We start from the raw sequence: 25,117 nt of genomic DNA, 5'->3' as shown, positions 1-25,117 counted from the left end.
AACTCATTTGATTTTGAAAGAGGATATCATAAGTTTAAAAAAAAAATAGGATGCCATTTTTTCTTCACATTCTAAGGGTCCGAAATCCAAGATGGCGGCCAAAATAGCAGCCGTTTAGCAATAATTCAATATCTTCGCTAGTACACATGATATAATTACAAACAAAGTATCATAGCATAACAAAGTAACATAGGTTTCCTGACACAAGAAAACCAATGGAATCATCAAATTTAGGCAAAAGTTGTGATTTACATGCCTAATTTTAAGATGCCGTCCAAAATGGCTACCGTTTACACTAAATTCTACACCGTAGTCCATACAATGATATTGGAAATAAATGTTCAAAGACCTTTTCTGTTTGATTAAAGTAATGTATTGGTCACGTGGTACACACTATATGAACAAGTCAATAAACAAATCTATATAACTATAGTGAAACCATGTTAGTTATTGTTCAGTCATTTTATGAATGAAAAAAAGGCAAAAAGTCACATGGTATATCGATGTAGTTTTAGCAGTGGACATCAAACGTCTTCACACTATTCATTTATCCCTGGTTGGCTTGTTTTGTTGTAGCAAGTGAAAACCCAACATCCACAGAATTCTGTACATGGGATATTGTTTTTGCGACAACTGCACCTTCCTTCACGTCCACTTTTGCATCCGCACTCTATCAGGTGCAGTACTGCCTCAGGAGCTGGTGGATTCAAACATCGAACAGGAGAGAATCAGAATCAGAATCAGAATCACTTTATTCATCCCCGAAGGGAAATTCAGTTGTCAGGGTTCTTATCTGTTTAATTTTGAATTGAATAGCCTGACTGCTGATGGCAAGAAAGATTTCCTAAATCTTTCGGTCTTGCAGCGCAGGGATAGGAGCCGTCCACTGATGTTTCATTGTTCATTGAGGCAGATGTGAAGTGGATGATCCATGTTTGTCAGAATGGCCTCCATCTTGCTCAGTGCCCGTCTCTCCACCTCATCCTCCAATGTGTTCAATCCGATTCCAACCACAGAGCCAGCTTTTTTAATCAGTTTGTTCAGATGCCTTGCATCCTTCTGTTTTATGCTGCCTCCCCAGCAGAATGCAGCATAAAACAGGACACTTGCTACCACAGACTGATAGAACATCTGCAGCATCTTACTGCAGATGTCTAGTGATCGAAGTCTTCTGAGGCAATAAAGTCGGCTCTGGCCCTTTTTGTAGATGAAGTCTGCGTTTGTAGACCAGTCCAACTTATTATCTAGGTGGACACCAAAATATTTATATGATGTCACCATCTTGATGTCCACGCCACAAGTGTTCACTGGCTGAAGAGGGGGTTTGGATCTGCGGAAATCTATGATCATTTCCTTTGTCTTTGAGGCGTTGAGTAGCAGGCAGTTTTTGTGTCTCCAGTCACTGAAGGCACTTATCAGATCTCTGTATTCAGCTTCATGTCCATTTCTGATACATGCCACGATAGCAGTGTCATCAGAGTATTTCTGAATGTGGCAGGACTCAGTGCTGTATTTGAAGTCAGATGTATACAGAGTGAACAGGAATGGAGCCAGGACTATTCCTTGTGGAGCCCCAATACTACTCATTAATGTCTCAGAAACACAGATCCCCAGCCTGACAAACTGTGGCCTTCCTGTCAGGTAATCTGTAATCCATGAAACACAGGAAGGATCCACTCCCATCTCTGTGAGCTTGTCTTTGAGGATGGTGGGTTAGATGGAGTTGAATGCATTTGAAAAATCAAAAACCATGATTCTCACATAAACGCCAGGTTCCTCCAGATGAGACAGGGCACGGTGAAGCATGAAGAGGATGGCATCATCCACTCCAATGTGTTCTTTGTATGCAAACTGCAAGGAATCGAGTTTGTCTTTGACCTCAAGCCTCAGTAGACGTAAAACCAGCCGCTCCAGAGTTTTCATGATGTGTAAGGTTAGCAATAGGTCTGTAGTCATTTATTTCAGCTGGACATTTGATTTTTGGTACCGGTACGATACAGGATGTTTTCCATAGACCAGGCACCCGCCCCAGCTGTAGACTCAGGTTGAAGATCCTGTGGAGAGGTTGACACAGTTGTGCAGCACAGTCTTTAAGCAGTCTTGGACATACACCATCTGGGCCAGCTGCCTTCCCAGAGCAAAGTCTCTGAAGCTCCAACATCACCCCTGTCTCTGTGACAGAGACGGATACAGGTGCTGGAACGGAAGTGGCTGCAGCTGTGGAGACATGTGTAGGAGACGGAGGAGAAGAAGGAGGAGCTATAGTGGGGATTTCCATATGTTGAGGAGAAGGAGGAGTAGCAGTGGAAGTAGGTGTGTCCACAGTGTCAAATCTGTTGAAGAACAAGTTGAGTTCGTCAGCTCTTTCTACATCACCCACTATTGGCTCCCTCCTCTTTTTATTGTTGTGTCCAGAGATGGTTTTGATTCCTCTCCACACATCACAGATGTTACTGTGTTGAAAATTCCTTTCTATCTGACTTGAACCTGCGTCAAATGTCCAACCAAATGCAGCAGGTGCTGGGAGGCGTGAGTGATTTTCATCAGCTTTCCTCCAAATCATGGCTATGTAGTGTCCACGCCAAATATGTATGTCCAGTGAACCAGAAGTTAGAGGAAGGTTTATTCCTTCGGCTGCACGATTTGAGTAGAGGAACCAGCGAAGCTCTTTTACTGTTGTGTGGATTTTTGATCGATACAGCACGCAAACTAAACATTCCTGATGAGAGCATGCATCAGAGGGCAGATCATTGTCATTTCCTAGCATTGCTAGTGCATCCAGGATCTCATCGTCACAAGACATGAATGCCTTGAAGCACCAGTCTTTGGTTCAGCCAGCTGTATGTTCTACTGTTGTAGCTGCTACTTGTAGCGGTACATGCGCTGATTGATTGCCAGATGGCTCACTTTCAGTTGTCTCATTTCTGTCAGCTTCGGCCTGTTGTGCGTGACTACTGAGTTTCTCAAGATGATGCAGCATCAAAGCCTTATCATAGGCGAGCAGAGGAGACCCATCTGAAACAAATAAGGATCGTGGTAACACACCAAACTCATAAGTTCCAATGCACTCCTTCAGGTCAAGTTCTAGTCGACTTCTGGAGATAACAATGAAGCGCTGCAAGAGTCCTCGCTCTTCTTTGATCTTGACCACATTGTCCCCTACTCTGATTTCTGTTGATGCATTAGCGCTTTTGTAAGTTCCAAGACTCTGCCATGTTGGTTAATATATGGACTCTAAGCTACGTTATGGTTGCTGTGGGTAATTGTTTCCTGCAAATACAAAGAAAATACATCTTTGTATACACATATACACCAAATGTTTAAACCTTAAGCTAATGCGGAAAAACTGCGTCCAGCGACTGCATTCAAACATCAATTATGGGGAAGCCGTGTTTAATTCAAGATGGCAGTCTGTCTGAAACACAAAATAAAAAGATTAGTAATCACAGGGAAGTTGTTATCCATGTGGAAATCTCTATTTAAAGTTAGTTTTATAAGTAATAGATGCTGAAAAACATATTGGAACCAGATTTATATCAATTGTAATGTCTAATTTATGCCGTTTTTGTATCATGGCAGCCATCTTGGATTTCAGGGCATGAGAGCGCAAAAAAAAATGGCACCCTAATTTTTTCTTATGTTTATATCATATTCTAACAGAATCAGGAGAGTTTTTGCTTTTACCCAAAAAAATACACTAATTTTTATTTCATGACAAATGAGCCTACACTAGTAGGCCTCTTCCTCACAAAGCTGATACAGGATGACACAGTGTCTGTAAATTCATAGAGATCTGTATCTGTATTCTCAAAAAAACACCGCAGTTGCTGCAGTTGAAGCAGGACTGAGGGTCCATCTCAAACAAATGACTGTTCATATCAGAAGGTCGTGAGTTGTTGGTGTCTCTGTGGAGCAAATCTGTTGTAGGAGATTTACTAAACGACTAAGCATCATGGACATCGACAGTTTGAACATTGAATGGAGCAGTGTCTGTTCACGGTGGCTGGTCATACGTCTCTCATTTGTGACCATAAAAAATTATTTCCTCATTAATCTTTAGGAAAAACTAAGAGCCTGTGACTTATATTAATACACTGTTCTTACCATACATCCAGGTTTTTATGGTCAATCAAGATAACTTTAGTGTTTTTTTAAAAACTTTTTTCTTTACTGGTTTTGAAAGCCAGTAAAGAAAGCAGAAATAACAGACTGTACACTGTGCAGATATAATGAATATTTTTATTTCTTCCACTGCTGGACCTTTCTTTAAAGTGCACTAAATAATGTTCATAGGTGAAATAATAAATGTCATTAAACACAACACAACGAGGCCATCCAGACCATGAGCTAATCACTGAGAGATGCACGGAATCTCTGAGGAAACTGGCTGGCTCACAACCAAATACACAGAGCCAGGCAGGTTCTTTGTAGAAGCAGAAAATTACACTAGACAAGAAAATCTTTATTCCACAAGCAAAGGTATATACACATGTATATCACAAACATGTATCAACATCAAACCTGCAGTGCTTTTAGTGTTTTTGTGACCCCCTCACAAATATGATTTAACTCATATTTTGAAAATAGGTATCTACCTTATTAGCTTTATTATTTGCACTTATTGCTGTCAGTACTGACAAGAGTGTTAGTTGTCTGTCATTTTTCCAAAGGTTAAAAACCAGAAAGATAACAGTGAGAGCCACTATAGCATTTAGAATGAGGGTAGGAACCTTTGTGTGTGGTCGTTGTTTCCAGAATCTGGACGCTCCTCTTAGGGTGTGAGACCGCCCCTCCATCCTCAGATGAGTTTTGCAGCAAAACGACACGGTTCAATGTGCCTTATTCCTATGCTCTTTTCCTCTGTTTTTCAGGTCAGTACGCCACAAAAAACACAATAACTGATGCCCTAAGACTTAGTGATGATTTGAGAATGCTGTGTTGCGATTGAAATATGGTTTTGAGTGTTTTATGATGAGTTTTAGGAGTACGAAAAAGTCCGTGCATTATCGTCATTTTGTGACTGTCAGTAATGGCGCCGGCCAGATGCACGGGATGAAATAGTGATGCTATGCCTCGTGTAGCGCTACACACAAAAATGTGCCAACTTACAATTAATCCCTGACATTATTAATGTTGTTTCCTGAGCACTTGACAGCTACAGTGTTGTTGAAGAGTTTGTTGAGCTGGTAGAGCGGCCATTCAGGGCTTTCTTCAATTATCGTGTGATGAGTTGCGGGACATTCATGATTCCATCTTATGGTATTTTTCGACTGGAAGTCTTTATATGTTTGAAGTACTGTGCTGTTCATGTGGAGAAGTTACCATTAATAGGTTATTACCTAAGTGCATTTATTTGGGTTTAAAGTGCCTGAGTCCTGTTGGGTCTACTGTATTGTTGTTGTTATTTCCCTATAATGTGATGGTGTTTTCATATGTTTTGGACAGACAGTTAAAACCTTTCACTAAAAATAGCTCTAAGCCACAGTAAAGTAAATTAGTGAATACAGATTCATGCTGCACTGTGATTGTGATTAACAGTATTACAGTACATCAGATGCACAGTCAGTCACTTTCATTGCTTAATGGCAGCAACATGGGACCAGTATAACGATGTAAATGGCCTTGAATGTATTTTAAAGGGATGTTTATGGTTAGCCATGTTGAATGGTAATGTAGAGATGCTTAAGGACTGTGAAAAACACACACCCACACTATACCTACTTACCATAGTCACCTGGACAGCACCTTTGGACACATACAGGGCACTCACAGCACACATCCTGTACTGTATCTACTGCACCTGGTTTACATGCACGCTGACACACCAACCATACCTGCCTGAGACATAATGACAAGTACATATACATTTCATACTCACCTGCACACTGTAAACATTTAACCTTACACATACACATGTCATACTTGCCTGTACATTCACGCACACACACACATTCACACCTACCTTGAACCTGAAAGAGGACTGATGAATGGAAGAGACACAGTTGCAGTATTAGGGAAATGTTTATTGTTGTGTATGTTGAATGATTGAATGATAAGTTGATTGATTTATTGTTTTGTGAATAAATCAGATGAGTTTTGCAGCAGAACAACACGGTTCAATGTGCCTCATTCCTATGCACTTTCCCTCTGTTTTTCAGGCATTGAACCTAACACCTTAATCTATCTTATGGCTATACGGTACCCAGCCTAGCTTGGGGCCCATAACATTTTTCTATGTTCATTTAAATCAATCTGCACTGTTTCTGCTCTGGATCTCAAGGCCACTTCACTCCGAAGACCTGAGTTGGACCTCCATGCGATAAGGTCTCGGAGACAAAGTGACACCATAGACTGGAGTGAAGTCAGGTTTTCCTGCATCCTCAGGCCAGATGAACTTAAACTTCCTCAGCAGAGTCACCATGATGAGGAAGAGCTCCATACGAGCCAGACCCTCTCCCAGACACATCCGAGGACCTGAGGAATAAAAAGCACCTCCAGGTCATCTACAACAGTTTGCTTAGACTCACTCTATCTGTGCCTCCCTCTCCAAGTGTGATACAGTTTTTAATGCTCTTATACCTGCAGAGAAAGGCATGAAGGCTTCTGGTTTAACAAACTCTCCCCGGTCGTTGAGGAAGTTTTCAGGGTTGAATTCATGAGGGTATTTCCACTGTCCCTCCTCATTGTGCAATGAGGTCAAGTTCTGGATGATCATCGTATCCTGAAGAGAAATTTGCCAGAGAAACAAAGGTCATAATGGAGACTCTTAACTTTGTTGTCTGTGTTGCCCAAACATATTTAACCATTTTCCCCATACCTTTGGAATAGAATATCCCATGAGCTCTGTGTCTTTAGTAGTGGTGTGGAAGACGCTGAGTGGAACAGTGTTGGCAATCCTCTGCGACTCATGGATCACAGCCTGGATGAAGAGACGTTTAAACTTTTTCTGAAGAATTATTTGACTTGGCAGAAAAGAAAATGAGTGCAGGCTCTCAGGAAATCAGCCACAAAAACATAGATCAATACAGCACCTGCACGTAAGGCATGTTGTTTCTGTCATCAAAACTCGCCCGATCCTTCCCTTCCAACACCTTGTCAATCTCCTGATGACATCGTTCTGAGGGGGCAAGATAGCATCACATGTTGCTTTCCATATTTTGAAATACAACTGAAAAACTCAGATGCTTAATCATCTGAATGAGAGTCAGGGAATAATGAAGCTTTCATGTGTAGAGAAGCTACAAAACTGAAGAGTAATAGATGTCAGTCATGAGAATACACAGTATATCGAGGAAAAACTAAAACTAATCAACTCATTCAGACTCCTAGTATGGTGCGTGCTAACATGGGTCCAAAGCCTTGTGGCTAAATGAAAGGTATTAGAAGCTTCTTTTCAAATTCCATTCAGTTAGGTCTAAATTATAGGAACAGACAAACAAGGAATGCATGTGCAGGTCTACCTTGTATGTGTGGGTGGCTAATCAGGTAAAGAAAAGCAGTAAGCAGGGTGTTGGAGGTTGTGTCAGTCCCAGCAAAGTGAAGATCTAGAGCATACAGAATGAGTTTGTCTTCTGAAAATGTAGAATCCTCTGCATCCTAAAAACAAGAGCATGATCACTGGAAGATAAATGCAATATTACTGTACTGTGCTGATGCACATGCCTGACTTCATGCCTTTGTGTCAAAAAACAAACTGTTACAGCTGTCTTTTTTCAAAATGTCAGTTTTAAAATGGCTGTAATCTTGCACACATATTGTCTGAGATAGTGAGCTGACTGGTTCCACGGTTCCACACACCTTATCCAGTTCATCCAGGTAGCAGTCAAGAAAGTCTCGAGGCTCTCCACGGACTCTGGTCTTCTTGTGCTCGCTCACCAAACAATTAATAAGACCCTTACAAATCTAAAAAAAAACAAAAAACAAAACGAAACATCACTCAAAGTTCGTGTGTATGTACATTTGTCTTTCCACTGACAACATGCTCACAGTATGTGTGTTGGTCATTACAGTATAGGTGTGTGTGGTTTGTTACTTTCAACGTTACCTTAGCATTCTCAAAGGCCTTGTTGCAGGGCAGTGGCAGGCTTCGAATCATAGGAAAAGAGTCATACAGCTGTAAAGAAAGAGAAACCGTTCATTTAACTGAACCCAAATCTGCAGATTCTGCTTCAAGACACAATTTGCTCTGAACAGACAACCTTGTAGTCAGGTGTTTAATTTGAATTCGAAGAAGAAACGGACTTGAGCTGTGCTTTCTTTTCAATGTTAGTTGGTAAATTAACAATGCTAACATGCTAAACTAAGCATCCGGCTCAAAGCAGCCTCACAGAGCAGCTGTAGATTTGTAGCCATAGTGAGATATCTGAGTCTGCTTAATACCTTTGAGGGCTGTACTATGAAGCAAGATTAGTACATGTTGTTGAGCTTAAAGTCAGAGTTTTCAGTGTCCCAATGGTGGCTCTCTTTAAAGCTCACCATGGGAGTTTATGCAGCAGAGCTAACCTGGTCCGAAACAGGCTATATTAAGAGTATCAGAATTAAGAAGCCTTTCCCTCTGATCAGATCATTTTCTGATGATTCTCTGTGAGTGATACAGATTGATCTGCAAACCTGTTGAGTTGTACATTACTAAAACAGTTCACTGAGGTCATGCAGGAAAAGTATCATACTCTATGCATTGTTACCATGGAGCCTGACATATATTCAACTGGCGATGCAGAAACTGCACACATATATTTTTAGGTTTGGTCCTCATTTGCAGCCATGACTGATTTATGCTGGTGCTGCAGTCAATAAAACACAGATTACAAAATTGTTCTATTGGTGGATGACCCCTGGTTCATGTCCCAGCCTGGGCCTGGCATCTTTCTGTGTAGAGTTTGCATGTTCTCCTTGTGTTCTGGCTTCCTCCCACAGTCCAAAGCATGCTGAGGTTAATTGGTGAGTTTAAATTGTCTGTAGGTGTGAATGTGAGTGTGATTGGTTGTTGGTCTGGCTGCACACTATCACTCTGCTGTGATTCAATCACAGTCATCATGGGCAGATAGCAGATGGAGAAAGAATGCCAACTGAGTTCATTGGCCAGTGGCAGGTTTATCCCTTCAACCAGCATCTGATGAGTCAAACCATTACCTCAGAAACATGCTGTACTCACCATCACCCACGGTCCATTGGCGATCTTCGCATTCTCAGTGAAGCACCGAACCACCTCTTTGATAAAGTGATCGTCATACTCATGTCGTGTACCAAACAAAACCTGGCAGATGATGTTGGAGGACATGTTGTGAAACATAACTTGAGGACTCATAGTTTTGCCTGTAAAAGAGACATAATACAAAGTAACATATGGCACATGATTATGCAAGAACATAAAAGAACATTACAGAAACAAAAGCACAACAAAACGTGAGTTTTGTCAACCAGCACACTTCATACCGATGCTCTTGTCCAGCGTTTCTATAGTGTGTTGAATCTCATCATGAATTCTCTCCTCCATTGATTTCTTCCCCAGACCAAAGTTCCTCAAAGTCATCAGAGCAAAGCGACGATGTTCCCTCCAGCGAGGACCATAATCTGCCAGAATCACACCTACAACAGGTGTAGCAGCACAAAGAGTTCAAGTATGATCTCAAAATATGACTGTTATTGCTGTCCTATTCCAATTATTATTATCCTATTTGTTCCTTGTGTCTCTCCCTCCAGCCACCAGAGGGCCTCAGTCACCTTCTCTTCTTCTTCCCCATTCAACTCACTTATTTTCTCCTTCTCCACACACACACACACACATATATATATATATATATTTTTTTTTTACCAGACTGTTCATGCCACATCTTTCCAGCCTTCTGTTTCTTATCTACCTCACATTTTGTTTAAATGCGAGGTAGATAACTTGCTTGGAGCAAAGCCAAAGCATACCTCAGGTATGAATACAGCTGGTATGGAAAGACAGGCTACAGGCAGAATCCACCATACAGAGATTACTGATGCTCTCCAAGAAACAGAGGTTCATTTGGAGAACAAGTTTGCTGTACTGCAACAAGATTCTGACACCCCAAAAAGAGTTCATCTCCTGAAAGAAGACTAAGGTATTAGCCTAGCCCTGCTAGACCCATCTTCTGAATTCTGAAGGCACAAGGGTCTAGGGACGCTCGACAGGGAGGGAGGCGGGCTAAAAGGTTGTCTATCAAATCCCTCTGCAGCAATTGGGTAGGTATACAACCAATCAGCGCAACGAATAGGCTCCTAGAGCGCCGGAAATCAGAGGATGCGGTAATTCGGTGAAGCCTAATTTATACAGTCAATGGGTGAAGCTCAAGTGTATTACAGACATGCTAACAGAAAGATTATTCAGAGTCGGTGCTAATGGAGCTCAACGACTGTTGTCGTTTTTGTTGTCGACCCTGGCAGAGATTTAAATTCGTTGCCGTGTGTTGTCTAGCGCGGCTAGGCTAGTTGTTGCCGGTTGTTTCTGTCAGAATCGTCGCGCCTCTGTCGTCACTTAGTTACGCCCGCCTTCTGACTCTGCACTTCATGGTGATTCGTCCGGTCAGTTTTAGGAGAATCCAGCCTCGAGCCTTATGGAGGGTAACTAGACCCACCCTGGCAGAGAATTAAATTCGTTGCCATGGGTTGTCTAGCGCGGCTAGGCTACTAAGGTATGGCACTAAAAGGCTGCAGAATGAGCTAACTGCTGAGCCAAAAAGGTTGAGGAAAGAGCTTACTATTAGGCCTCAAACTCTGATTGTGGGTGACCCAGCTATGAATGATTTAAAGCACTTTTGTAGCCAAAAAAAGGACCAAAGTGTTGTGTTTTAACAATGATACGGTGTCTGACATTTCTAAGAAAATTATGAGGATCACTGCTGAGCATCCCACAGCTAAATCCCTTGTCATACATACGGGAGCCCTCGATGTTGAGAAGTTGCAGTCAGAAGTGTTGAAACAGGACTTCATGGATCTGCTGAACAGAGTCAGAGGTCTGAAACCTGTTGTTTATGTGAGTGGTCCACTACCTACAGTCCGGAGAGGAGATGACAAATTTAGCAGGCTGATGCTGCTAAACAGATGGCTCAAAGCTACATGTACCGCTCAATCAATAAACTTTGACAATTTCAACATATTTTGGGAACGCAGGCACCTCTTTAAGACAAATGGAATCTTCCTTAACAGATCAGGACTGCTGCTACTGTGCTCAAACATTTTCTACTCCATGCGTCAGACACCAGCCACGGTCAGAGATAAAAGCCAAGGATTCTCAAAACAACAGATTGCACAGCACGCTGGAGAAGAACTGTTACTGCTGGAGATAAGGACTTGCCAAGGACAACAAGGAACCAAGGAAGAGGCCTCAACTATGTCACCACCTCCTGCCCCTCATCCAACAGATCAAGGACAACAAGGGACCCAGAGAGAAGCCTCAACTACATCACCACCTCCTGCCCCTCATCCAACAGATCAAGGACAACAAGGAACCAAGGAAGAGGCCTCAACTATGTCACCACCTCCTGCCCCTCATCCAACAGATCAAGGACAACAAGGGACCCAGAGAGAAGCCTCAACTACATCACCACCTCCTGCCCCTCATCCAACAGATCAAGGACAACAAGGGACCCAGAGAGAGGCCTCAACTACGTCACCACCTCCTGCCCCTCATCCAACAGATCAAGGACAACAAGGAACCCATAAAGAGGCCTCAACTACATCCTCACCACCTCCCGCCCCTCATCCAACAGATCAAGGACAACAAGGGACCCAGAGAGAGGCCTCAACTCCATCATCGCCTCCTGCCACTCATCCAACAGACCACTGTCCATCTTCACCCCCACAGCAAGAGGAGTGGCTTCCACTCCCAACAGGAGGTTTTTTTCAACCTCAACCTGTAGAAATCTCCCCGAACTCTTTGCCCTCCCCAGTCTCGCTCCATCCCCTACTCATCTGGATTTCACAGATGACATGAAAAGGCCTGTTAATGCTGGAACAAAACTGACACCAGGCCGAAATTCCATATGCTTGCCAACTAGTCTTTACTTTGTAAATTCAGCTGTTTCTGATATCTGATATGTGCCAGGTCCAGACTTCAAAGCTGATATTAATGTTATCAACCAGGAAAAGCCCGGGCCTTATGGGAATCAGGTAACCAATATTTCTGTCCGAGGTGGCAACAGAAAAAGAAAAGTGGCTATGTCAAGACACAGAAAGAAAAAGCTTTTGAATATAGTACATATTGTTTGTGAACCACAAACAACTTCTGCTCACATGGCAACCAAAACTCCTCAAACATTAAAGATGACTCAATTAAACATTAGATCTTTAGCAGGGAAGACATTTTTAATTTATGATTTTATTATTGAGCACAATCTTGATTTTATGTTTTTAACTGAAACTTGGTTAGACCAAAATAACAGTACAGCTGTTCTCATCGAGTCGACCCCTCCCATCTTCAGTTTTATCAGTGAGGCCAGGGTGCACAAGAGAGGTGGCAGTGTTGCAATTTTATTCAAAGAATCTTTTCAATATCAGCAGTTATCCTTTGAACATTTCTCCTTCTTTGAGTACGTAGCTCCTCAACTGAAGTCCTCATCTCGAATTGTGCTACTTTATGTTTACAGGCCTCCTAAATTTTGATGAACTTAGTGAACTGCTGTCTATGATCTGCATTGATTTTGACTGTGTAATTATTGCTGGCGACTTCAACATCCATATTGACAATCCTCAAGACCTACTTATCTCCAAGGGTCTGAGTATTTCCAATGTTACAGTGTCTGACGTTGGTCTTTCTGATCATTCCTGTGTTTTCTTTGAGAGCACTGTCTCGGCGTCAGCAACCTTCACAGAGGTAACCAAAAAACGGTGTATTACTGAAAACACCTCTGGAATATTTAACCAGGCTTTCTCTTCAACACCAGCTCTGTCTTGGGGTTCAGTCGATGAGCTGATAGGTAGTTTCGATGCTAAAATTGTAAACATTATGGATGCCATTGCTCCAACTAAGGTGAAAATTATCTCTGGTAAGAAAAAATCTCCATGGAGAAATGCCACACTGGTCAGAAATGGCAAAAGAGAGTGTCGGAAACTGGACGCAGATGGCGAAAATCAAAACTCCAGGTTCATTATGACATTTACAAAGAGAAACTGTACACTTACAATTCACAACTGAGGAATGCAAGATAATCTTATTTCATAGATATAATCACCAAAAACAGTCACAATATACGAGCCTTATTTGCTACTATGAACAGGCTAACAAACCCTCGTGTGTCAGTGGCCCCTGAGCTGCATTCTACCAGGGCCTGCAATGACTTTGCATCATTCTTTATAGAGAAAATCCAAAACATTAGACAAGCAGTTAGCGCCCCCACAGCAGGTTCAGGATATGTCCTGTGTCAGCATAAAACCATTTTAAACACCATGACGTAATTTAATCCTATTAACCACAAAAACCTGGAAGACATTATACATCGACTAAAATCCTCCTCCTGCTGCCTGGATATTCTGCCAACAAGTTTTCTCAAAAAAGCCTCCCAAGTACTGCTGACGGATCTTTTATGGATTGTGAACTTGTCTCTTATGTCAGGTGTTTTTCCTAAGGCTTTAAAAGCTGCTGTGATTAAGCCAACCTCGACAAGTTACAAATGAATAGCTACAGACCAATCTCTAATCTCCCATTTTTAAGTAAGATCATTGAAAAAGCAGTTTTTCAACAGCTAAACAATTACCTGATAAAAAATGACAGCTTCATTGTTTTTCAGTCAGGTTTTTGACAGCACCACAGCACTGAGACGGCTCTTACTAAGGTAATTATTGACATCCGCTTAAATACAGAAAGTGGCAGGATGTCGGTCCTAGTCCTGCTGGATCTGAGTGCTGCGTTTGACAGAGTTGACCACAACATACTAATGAACCGACTGGAGAACTGGGTGGGACTATCCAGCACAGCACTCACCTGGTTCAAATCTTACCTAAAGAATAGGGATTACTTTGTGTCTATAGGTAACTTCACGTCTGAGCAGACAGTAATCACATGTGGAGTTCCCCAAGGTTCCATTCTGGGGCCTCTTCTGTTTAACATCTATATGCTCCCACTGGCTCAGATTATTGAAAACAATAATGTAAGTTACCACAGCTATGCAGATGACACGCAGATCTACATTACAATGTCCCCAGGAGACCATGGCCCTATACAGGTGCTGGGAAAGTGTATTGAACAGATAAATGAGTGGCTGTGTCAGAACTTTCTTCAGTTAAATAAATACAAAACTGAGGTAATGGTTTTTGGAGCCAAGGAAGGGCGATTAAAAGTGACCTTAGTGCTTCTGTCTCTACAGTTAAAAACTGTAGACCAGGCCAGAAATCTGGGTGTGGTGATAGACTCAGAACTGAGTTTTGGAAAACACATTAAAGCAGTTACAAAGTCGGCTTACTGTCACTTAAAAAACATCTCAAGAATTAAAGGCCTGATGTCTCAGCAGGACCTGGAAAAGCTAGTCCATGCATTTATTTTTAGTCGGCTTAATGACTGTAACAGTATCTTTACAGGTCTACCTAAAAAAACACTGAAACAACTGCAGCAGATTCAAAACTCTGCTGCTCGAGTCCTCACTAAGACCAAGAAAATAGATCATATCACTCCAGTTTTAAAGTCTTTACACTGGCTTCCTGTCACTCAGAGGGTAGATTTTAAAGTCCTGCTGCTGGTCTACAAAGCTTTAAATGGTCTCGGACCAAAATACATCAGAGACCTCCTGACTCCGTATGAACCACCCAGGCCACTCAGATCATCTGGATCAGGTCTTGTAGTAGTTCCTAGAGTAAAAACCAAACACGGAGAAGAAACATTCAGCTTCTATGCCCCATATACACACGTGGACACAATTGTTGGTACCCCTCAGTTAAAGAAGGAAAAACCCACAATTCTCTCTGAAATCACTTGAAACTCACAAAAGTAACGATAAATAAAAAATTATTGAAAATTAAATAATCAAAAACAGCCATTACTTTTGAATTGTTGATTAACATAATTATTTAAAAAAACAAACTAATGAAACAGGCCTGGACAAAAATGATGGTACCTCTATAAAAGATTGAAAAGTATTTGACCAGAGTGACATGATTAACTCAGGTGTGTCATTTAATTGACATCACAGGTGTTTCCAAACTCATAATCAGTCAGTCTGCCTATTTAAAGGGAGACAAGTAGTCACCCTGCTGTTTGGTGAAAAGGTGTGTACCACACTGAACATGGACAACAGAAAGCGAAGGAGAGAATTGTCCCAGGACATCGGAAAAAAAATTATAGACAAACATCTTAAAGGTAAAGGCTATAAGACCATCTCTAAACAGCTTGAAGTTCCTGTGACAACAGTGGCTCATATTATTCAGAAGTTCAAGACCCACGGGACAGTAGCCAACCTCCCTGGACATGGCCGCAAGAGGAAAATTGATGACAAATTGAAGAGACGGATCGTTGGAATTGTATCCAAAGAGCCCAGAGCAACCTCCAAAGAAATTAAAGGTGAACTCCAAGGCCAAGGTACATCAGTGTCAGATCGCACCATTCGTCGTTGTTTGAGCCAAAGTGGACTTCATGGGAGATGACCAAGGAGGACACCACTGCTGAAAAAAACTCATAAAAAAGCGAGACTGGAATTTGCAAAAATGCATGTTGACAAGCCACAAAGCTTCTGGGAGAATGTCCTTTGGACAGATGAGACCAAACTGGAGCTTTTCGGTAAGGCACATCAACTCTATGTTCATAGACTCAAAAACCAAGCATATGAAGAAAAGAACACTGTCCCTACGGTGAAACATGGAGGAAGCTCAGTAATGTTTTGGGGCTGCTTTGCTGCATCTGGCACAGGGTGTCTTGAAAGTGTGCAAGGTACGATGAAATGTGAAGACTATCAAGGCATTCTGGAGAGAAATGTGCTGCCTAGTGTCAGAAAGCTTGGTCTCAGTCGCAGGTCATGGGTCTTCCAACAGGACAACGATCCAAAACACACAGCCAAAAACACCCAAGAATGGCTGAGAGAAAAGCGTTGGACTATTCTAAAGTGGCCTTCTATGAGCCCAGATCTGAATCCCATTGAACATATGTGGAAGGAGCTGAAACATGCCATTTGGAGAAGACACCCATCAAACCTGAGACAACTGGAGCTGTTTGCTCATGAGGAGTGGGCCAAAATACCTGTTGACAGCTGCAGAACGCTCATTGACAAATACAGAAATCGTTTAATTGCAGTGATTGCCTCAAAAGGTTGTGCAACAAAATATTAAGTTATGGTACCATCATTTTTGTCCAGCCCTATTTCATTAGTTTGTTTTTTTAAATAATTATGTTAATCAACAATTCAAAAGTGATGGCTGATTTTGATTATTTAATTTTCAATAAATTTTTATTTATTGTTACTTTTGTGAGTTTCAAGTGATTTCAGTGAGAATTGTGGGTTTTTCCTTCTTTAACTGAGGGGTACCAACAATTTTGTCCACGTGTGTATATGGAACAAACTCCCAGAAAACTGTAGATCAGCTGAAACTCTCAGCACTTTTAAAGGCATTAGAGGAGATTTAATTTCCTACGACTTTGAATGTAGCATGCGCATGCCAGCCCGGTCTTACGGGGATTCGTGAAACTGTCACGTCAGTTTTTGTTTCGGTTTCGTGCGCACCAACACGATGTCGTCATGTTTTTCGTGCCGCTCACCACGAGCGAAACCCGCTGTGGTAATCACATCTGAAAGTGGTTTATACCGGCGGATTCATGACGATCTAAGCTGTCCATCGGCGTTTGCGGCCGCCGCTTCGGCCGCCGGACATTCTTTAAATTCCTATGCAAATTCGGCGGATTTGTGACGATTTAAGCTGTCCGTCGGAGTTTGCGGCCGCTGTTGCGGCCGCCATTGCAGCCGCCAGGCATCCAGCCGCAGCCGCCGCCGCAAACGCCGCAGCCGCAGCCGCGGCCGCAAACGCCGCTGGACAGCTTAAATCGTCATGAATCCGCCGGTATAAACCACTTTCAGATGGGATCCGGCCACTGTTGTGGCCGGATGTCCGCGGCGGCCGCAAACGCCGATGTACAGCTTAGATCGTCATGAATCCGCCAAATTTGCATAGGAATTTAAAGAATGTCCGGCGGCCGCAGCGGCGGCCGCAAACGTCAATGGACAGCTTAGATCGTCATGAATCCGCCGGTATAAACCACTTTCAGATGTGATTACCACAGCGGGTTTCGCTCGTGGTGAGCGGCACGAAAAACATGACGACATCGTGTTGGTGCGCACGAAACCGAAACAAAAACTGACGTGACAGTTTCACGAATCCCCGTGAGACCGTGTTGTGCATGCACACATACAACCTCTCCCTCACCCCCCTCTAAACCTCCCCCCTCTTAACATTTACAAAGAAACGCCCCCCTCCAGAAACTTGCGTAGCACTTGTGAAGTTGTCTTTTACGGCTGGGTCCCCCTGGATCTTTATCTGCCATTATGTAAAAAAAGATGAGCAAAACAAGTCACCAGCTGACTACGAAGCTATACCAAAGCAACACATACAGAAAACACGCAAGTCCAAGGCGTACGTAATCTACGTAACTCGACCTGAGCCGGAAGATTTTTGATTGACAGGAAAGGGAGCAAACCAAACGCTTCGGTCCGAGCGCGTTGATTGGCTGATGTTTTTCAGGTCCTGCCATGTCCACAGTTATTTTTTTTTAATTTTTATTCTTTTAGAGACCATACATACAAGTCCACTAAAGGTCAGTATATTCATTTTATGTGAATCAGACAAATTAAACAAAAAAACATCTTCCATAATGCCTTTAGGTCCTTTCTTAAGACGTACCTGTTCTCAGCTGCTTTTGACTACATTATTTTAAGTTATTTTAAATCTTATTTTATGACAGTTACTTTTAAGATTTATTTTAACTCTTATTTTATGACAGTTATTTTAAACAGTTACTAAATTATGACAGTTACTTTTAACAGTTATCTTAAATCTTTTTTTTAATGACTAACTCTGCAATATAACTTTTAAAATGCCCTTGTTTTCTGGCTTCTGTTTTTGATCTTTTTGCTGTTCTGACCTTTTTTTTTAATGATTTTATAAATGTTTTCTTTTGTTTTTCTTTTAATAATTGTGTTGTCATCTTCTGTCTTAATGTCTTTGTAAAGCACTTTGAATCGCCTCATTGTTGAAATGTGCTATATAAATAAATATGCTTTGCCTTGCCTTGCCTTGCCTAAAGTGTGCCTATACCCTTGATTTCGCTGGAACTTGCACCCTGTGTTTGCTTGTCTTTTGTACTTTGAACCTGCTTAGCTGGTAAATTCAGCTTTTGCTTTTGATTAACAGAAAAGGGGAGCGATCTGTTTTTGAAGAAATAATGGCTCAGAAAATAATGGAGGCCTGCTGAATGTGGCTTAAGCAGCAGATTTTACAGAAAGACTCCCAGAGTTCTGAGGATGAAATTGAATCCTGCCAGCCTGAATACAACTTTAATCCTTACCTTTATTTGTTTTCCCAAGTTCAAATACGTGTAGAGTTGTTAATTAGCCTCCATTACAGGGTATTGTGTTGACAATTTGCGTGTTTTATATGTTGTCTACAAAGATACAGTAGCAACAGCCCAACATGATTTCTACTCAGGTGCCCCCCCCCCCTTTTCAGCATTTCCCAGCAAGCTGCAACACATGTCTTATCCACACTGTGTACAAACAGGCTTTACCTTGTGTACACTTTAATTTATTAAGATAATAATGTAAATGAATACTTCAACTGTACCATGACTACACTGTTTTTTCAAACTGGTTTTTATCTTATCTCCAAGTCCAGAAATGCAGGTAGAGAGATAAGGGAGGTGTATTAGTATGCACTGTCTGCTGAAATGCAATTGTACACTATTTGTACTATGTCTACTCCACCTTTATTTTCTGTGATTTCATTGTTAAACATGTCCTGAGGTCGTCCAGCAAACTCAGCACCCTTCGTCACCATAGCCTCCTTCATGGCCTTCAACCCATTGATGAGGACAGCTGGTCTGGGGCCGATGAACAAACTGTAGACATTCCCATAAGTCTTCCTCAGCTGGGAAAGAAAAACAGAACAAATCAGTGTTAGAGATACGTGTCTGTAGGTTGGACCTGGTGATGGATCACTTTCTACACAGCACCAGTCTGAACTACGCTGTCATGTCACAACACACCCTTCTCACTCATTTTGTTCTACAATTTCAAATCTATAAGTCTACCAAATGAAATGTGCATACAACAAAAGACGCCAACAGTTTACATTAATGAGACTAATAATGACAAATAATGAATGTAATATAACTTTTTTTTACTGTCCCCACCGTAAGATGTTAACAGGAGTTGAAGTGTCTTGCTTCCAGCTGTTTAGGACTATTTCCTTTGGGTTTATTATAAATCTGCAGCATCAGATAGCAGTAGCATCCAGGAGCATTTTTCAAGAGAGCTGCACGCATTTGCAGCACCAGTAACTTGATGAAATGGATGGAAGTTAGCCTTGTGCTAAATCTGGCTTATTTACGTCAATCTTGTGAAAGCTATTATGAGATTCTATGTTCATTATTATGCAGTGTCCCAAAGAATGAAAGAAAGAAATTCTCAGAATTCTAAATTATCCCAGAGAGAGCACAGAAAGCAGATCAGTTCTAGCTAGAATCAACAGCAAGTTACACTGTTTAGGCTTAAATGTCCTCACATTAGGTTAGCTGTCACACACAGAATGACAGTTTGTTGCTTCCAGCTGTTTAGGACCATTTCCTATATGTATTAAATGCCATATGACTGTATCCAGAGAGAGAGAGAGAGAGAGAGAGAGAGTTGTGTGTGCACTTTGATCAGCTGCTATTTGTTTAGACTTACTCTTGTCCAATCTCGTAATAATGTCAGATATGTGTGTACCACAGATCTTTACAGTACTGTGTATGGGTATTTCTGAATGAAGCCATGAAGAACATAAGCAGAAGAGTGCCGTACATTGAAATGACAGAATGCTTTCAATTCAAGGGATTGATGAAGCCATCACTTTTCTAAATCCCTTGACTGAAAAGGCTTTTGGTGCGGTTCAGAGAATATTGTCCTGCCGGGAAACACAGCAAAGACAGACACAGCAGAGAAGCGTCAACTGGTGAGAGATTTAAATATTATTTTGAAAGAGTAACACACAATAATGATATATTAAGAAAATGAAGAGAAAATGTTACAACAGGTAATACCAGCAAGCTGGCAATAGGAGAAAGTGGTCATCCTGTAATTATACTTATTTAGTCTTTAGTTACATCACGCTGTCAGATCTCAGATTAATGCAGGAGTTTACATCATCCTCAAACACATTGTTTCTCTACACAGGAGTTGCTGTGGCTGTTTGAAGTGAATTTTCAATGCATTGAGCACACATAGCGAACAACTTTTAACCACATTTAAATGATAATCACCTGGCAAACACAAACTTATCAACAGAAGAAATAAGAAAACACCCAATGTTTATGACCGATAGTAATGTCTAGATGCATGCCAAGTGTGCAGTCAACTCTGACCTGACAATATGTTACACAATCACAGATAAAGAGTACAAACTGGAGGCTTCGTCTCAAAGTGTACTGACAAAAAGCACTGAAACTGCCACTTTCAAGAACAGCACAACAGTGGCTGCAAGTATTTTTCATTTAGACATATAATTATAGAGCTTCTATCAATGATTTTAACAATTTAAGACACTGAAAGAGCAGCTTCACTCACTGAAAACATTTTTCTTACCCTCTCAAAGTCCTTCAAGGGGTTCTCTAGATTCAGCTGCAAAAGGTTCCCCACTATGGGTAGGATCGTGGGTCCCGGTGGAAAGTTTTTGGGCCTTCGGGATCTGAGTTGAAGGACGATGAAGAAAATGCAGAGCCACAGCAGCACAACTGAAAGGAACATGGTGAACAGGTTGGACTGCACTGAGGAGGCTAGCTGGTTAGACCCAATATAAAAGGGCAGCTCAGCTCGTAGCCCTGCCTCTCCTGGTGTACTTTGTTTCTTTGTACTAAAGGTAAGTGATCAACATTTGCTCACACACACACTGTGAGGGACAATCTCTGACAGGATCTGATTCACTGAGCTGGCAGAACAATTTAAGTTTAATGTTGACAAAGCAATATCTTAGGGAACAAATTGTAAGTGCTTGAACTTTTGATTCATCAACATTGTTGGTGTGCTCACTCAGTAACACTGGCAGCCACAAAACACTGACTTCTGTGAGTTGCCACTGTGCATAATAGCTGAAGTGACTACTAATGGAGAGTTCACATTTGTGTGATTATTCCTGGTAAAGTGCTCAGTTATTATATTACCTGAATAATATCAAACCTCAATCATTATTTCTCTGTTTTGTTTGATTTTTAAAAGTAACAGTGGACTTGTCAGTTTCTTCCTTGTGAATAAATACTGACAGTCACTACCTGTTGCTAACATTTGCTTTCCAACCTATTATCTTGTATCTGTGTATCTAACACACTTATAATACCAAATAAGTTTTGGGAAATTCTAGGAATAAGAAGATACACTATTGTTCAAAAGTTTGGTGTGGTGAAGAAAATACCAGACCTTTTGCTACAGATACTGTCATGTGTCACTCCATTTCAAACAGTTATCCACAATTCTTTTATCTTTTATTTTGTGCCACTGTCTGTCAGATCTTACCTTTTCTTGTCACACCTTGCTATTTGCAATTGCTTACCAGACTCTTTGGTTCAATTACCGTTTTGTTCTGTTGTCTTACCCTCGGTCACTGATTAGCAACCATATGCAAATTAGCCATTATTCACCTTGGTAGTTACATACAGACCCCTCCCTACCCTTTGAGCACCCCGTTCTTTGTTTCACCCTGCTCAACGCGACACACATGCCGCTACCTGGACTCCTCCTCTCTCCCTGGATTACATTGTCGGTCTCCCTGCTCCCTTTTTTTTTTTTATTGTGCATATATACATTATTTACAGTGGGATGTATTTACACATACATAGACTTCATTTTGTTTTAACGTTACCAATAAGGAAAAAAGAAAAATAACAATAAACTCAAAGGGGGAAAAAAACTAATAAAAATAAATAAATCAATAGATAAATATGACATTAGTAGACAAACCGGAGAATACAAATAGATTTACATAATTTCTTCAAAAATATTACATAAGTCAGTGGATCTTTTGTTTGTTATACATTTCAGTGAGTCAAAGTAATTTGTTATGTCAGTCAAAAATGCAGTAAATATTGGTTTTGAGTTTGAAAAGTTTGCTTTATGAATATATTTTCCATATAATATAAACGCATTTAATATTTTAGCAATCTTTCTATTTTTGTGGTGAAAATAAGTTAAGATGTGTTTAAAGGTAATATTTATTGGTGTTGAGAATTTAAGTGATAGATAAGATTCAATATTTCGCCATAATTTAGCTGTATTAGTACAATTAAAAAAGAGGTGGATGATATTTTCTGTGGCTAATGAACAAAAACAACAGTTTGAGTCAATGTCAGTGAACTTTGATATCATTTCATTTGTTGAGTAATATCTATGTATAATTTTAAAATGAATTTCTCTAATTTTGTTGTTTATGCAGTAATTGAATGGCATCATCCATGTTTTCGGTCTCCCTGCTCCCCGGACTCTGTTCCTCATTGGGATTACCTGTCAGCTTCTTCATTCCTCATCTCACCTCCACACCTGGCTCCCTCAACTCAGCCCCTCTTCCAGTCTTCTGATTTCCCCGCTCTGTCGTGAGTTCTTCCCTGATTAGCCACTCCATGGCTGAGCATTTTCACTTTGAAACGACAGTTTACTAATGACAGCATCAGAAATACAGATTCAGACTTTCACTATTTCATACATGAAAAAATAAAGAGCCAGTCTGTCTACTTGTACAGTTCTACATGTGAATAAGTCTAATATTACAACTTGTCAATGTGTAGGATGGAGTAGTTATGTAGTGTTTAGGCATAGTTGTAGATGAGCTGGTGTGCTGAGGCGCAGTGAACAGCAGAGCAGTGGCTGGAGAGAGGCGGAAACTTGATAGATATGTACATTCATAGACAAAGTTGACCCCCTGACACCTGATTTCATTTACAATTAAATAAAAAAAACATTTTTGTGTGTTTTCGCTGAGTGGATATTGTTAATTTATTACACATAGAATACAGACACTTCTTCTTCGTTTCCTTTCGGCTTTTACCTTCAGGGGTTGCCACAGTGAATCAATTGCCTCCATCTAACGCTGTCTGCTGCATCCTCTTCTCTCACACCAACTACCTTCATGTCCTCTTTAACCACATCCATAAACCTCCTCTTTGGTCTTCCTCTAGGCCTCCTGCCTGGCAGTGGGAAACTCAGCATCCTTCTACCAATATATTCACTCTCTCTCCTCTGGACATGTCCGAACCATCTCAGTCTGGCCTCTCCGACTTTATCTCCAAAGCCTCTAACATGTGTTGTCCCTCTGATGTACTCATTCCTGATCCTATCCATCCTGGTCACTCCCAGAGAGAACCTCAGCATCTTCAGTTCTGCTACCTCCAGCTCTGCCTCCTGTCTTTTCCTCAGGGACACTGTCTGCAGACCAAACAACATGGCTGGTCTCACCACAGTTTTGTAAACCTTTCCTTTCATTTTAGCTGAAACTCTTCTATCACACATCACACCTGACACTTTTCTCCAGCCGTTCCAGCCTGCCTGTACACGCTTCTTCACCTCTTTTCCACACTCTCCATTGCTCAGTACTGTTGACCCTAAGTACTTAAAATCCTCCACCTTCTTCATCTCTTCTCCCTGAAACCTCACTCTTCCACTTGGGTCCCTCTCATTCACACACAGATACTCCGTCTTGCTGCGGCTAACCTTCATTCCTCTCCTTTCCAGGGCAAACCTCCACGCCTCTAGCTTCTCCTCCACCTGTTCCCTGCTCTCACTACAGATCACAATGTCATCTGCAAACATCATAGTCCATGGAGACTCCTGTGTAACCTGTAAAAAAAAAAAAGGTGTTACAACAGTTAAAATATTTTATTTTTATATTTTTCTTTCATTGACAGTGATTTTCATTCATTCCTAATTGCAGTCTTTATTTCAACCTGTATTTCATTTATTTATGTATCTAGCCACCGAGTTGAAGCATTAGCTCAGTGTTGCTTATTTTCTGGTGCTAAAAGGAAAAACCATGTGTGTAAATGGAAAAAGGTGTATGTGTGCTTGTTACATGGTGTGAGTGAAAAGAGATCATTAAGCTCAGTGTCATGGGTTATGAGACTGCTATTTTTTTCTGTGTAGTGCAGTGCTGTGCACACAGGTACAGGATATTACATGATTGCATTACTTTATTTACTTTAATCTAATGTGGGCATTGAACTGAATGATTTTATGCTCATTCACGTGGATTGATTGTTTATCAATCATTTCATGATTTTGGTTTCATTGTAAAGGGAAAATGGTGAAGTTAAATTTGTTTAATATGTTAACAACAGTTACCTTGTCATAAGTTAACAGTGAAGTTACATTACTGGATATTGATTTATATTTGGAAATCATAAACTGTATAGTTAAGAGAAGTGAATAGTTAAATTAAACCCTGTTGTGCTATACAGGCTGGGTTTTTTTGGAGACCTTGGATTTTGGACCCTGGATTCTGGATTCTCTCCCTGGATGGGAGATGGCGAGCCAACTGTGTGATCAGCTAGAGCTGGAGTGACGAGTGGACCCTCTCTTTTTCGGCTGTCGTTTTGCCGGTGTGGTAGGACTAAGGGAATAGAAACTCTGAAAGATTAAAGGAACAATCCTTAATTTTTTCCCTCCTTGGAGACAAGAGACATTTTATTTTATTTTATTTTAAAGGGTGCACCCAGGTTAAAAGACAATTTAAAACAAAACAAATTGAAAAGCCGGCCATATTTGTACAAATGTTTATTTTTCATATGTGTTAATACATTGCTGTTGCTAAACTTACCTCTGTGTAGTTGCCTCTTACTCAATCGGTGTTCCATCTCATTCTTCATCACTCCCTCTATCCCCTCACTCCCTCTAATCTAGAGTATCCTGGTCATCCTCGTCTGCCATCCTGTCCATCACCATAGCAA

At 41.1% G+C, this 25,117-nt stretch overlaps 1 protein-coding gene and 2 long non-coding RNA genes across 5 annotated transcripts in view; 2 read left to right on the top strand and 1 right to left on the bottom strand.

The window, feature by feature from the left end:
* Window positions 1-6,002: 6,002 nt before the first annotated feature.
* LOC110946415 (cytochrome P450 2F2-like) overlaps window positions 6,003-25,117 on the bottom strand; it is a 61,100-nt gene continuing 41,985 nt past the window's right edge. For 2 of the 3 annotated variants that reach the window (XM_051951683.1, XM_051951684.1), the window contains exons 2-11: window positions 18,918-19,080; window positions 9,436-9,588; window positions 9,155-9,315; window positions 8,045-8,113; window positions 7,798-7,902; window positions 7,461-7,596; window positions 7,032-7,117; window positions 6,818-6,919; window positions 6,580-6,721; window positions 6,003-6,474 (exon numbers count right to left, since the gene is read on the bottom strand). In XM_051951683.1, the coding sequence (XP_051807643.1) occupies window positions 6,287-6,474; window positions 6,580-6,721; window positions 6,818-6,919; window positions 7,032-7,117; window positions 7,461-7,596; window positions 7,798-7,902; window positions 8,045-8,113; window positions 9,155-9,315; window positions 9,436-9,588; window positions 18,918-19,080 (1,305 nt within the window). In that variant the 3' untranslated portion in view covers window positions 6,003-6,286. Of the gene's footprint in view, window positions 6,475-6,579; window positions 6,722-6,817; window positions 6,920-7,031; window positions 7,118-7,460; window positions 7,597-7,797; window positions 7,903-8,044; window positions 8,114-9,154; window positions 9,316-9,435; window positions 9,589-18,917; window positions 19,081-20,774; window positions 20,971-25,117 lie in introns of those variants that run through there. The other variant, XM_051951682.1, reaches the window with a different exon arrangement.
* The window catches only part of LOC127535019 (uncharacterized), a 54,053-nt gene continuing 35,110 nt past the window's right edge, over window positions 6,175-25,117 (top strand). Inside the window, exon 1 of the long non-coding RNA XR_007943654.1 lies at window positions 6,175-6,324. This is a non-coding gene — a long non-coding RNA (uncharacterized LOC127535019). The remainder of the gene's footprint in view (window positions 6,325-25,117) is intronic.
* Window positions 21,064-24,986, top strand: LOC127535025 (uncharacterized). Its single transcript, XR_007943661.1, has 2 exons — window positions 21,064-22,771; window positions 24,629-24,986. It is a non-coding gene; the product is annotated as an uncharacterized LOC127535025 (long non-coding RNA).

Source organism: Acanthochromis polyacanthus, chromosome 8 (assembly GCF_021347895.1).
Source record: "Acanthochromis polyacanthus isolate Apoly-LR-REF ecotype Palm Island chromosome 8, KAUST_Apoly_ChrSc, whole genome shotgun sequence".
NCBI lineage: Eukaryota > Metazoa > Chordata > Actinopteri > Pomacentridae > Acanthochromis > Acanthochromis polyacanthus.
The sequence above is the reverse complement of the archived record's forward strand: the minus strand, read 5'-3'. Positions and strand labels throughout refer to the sequence as shown.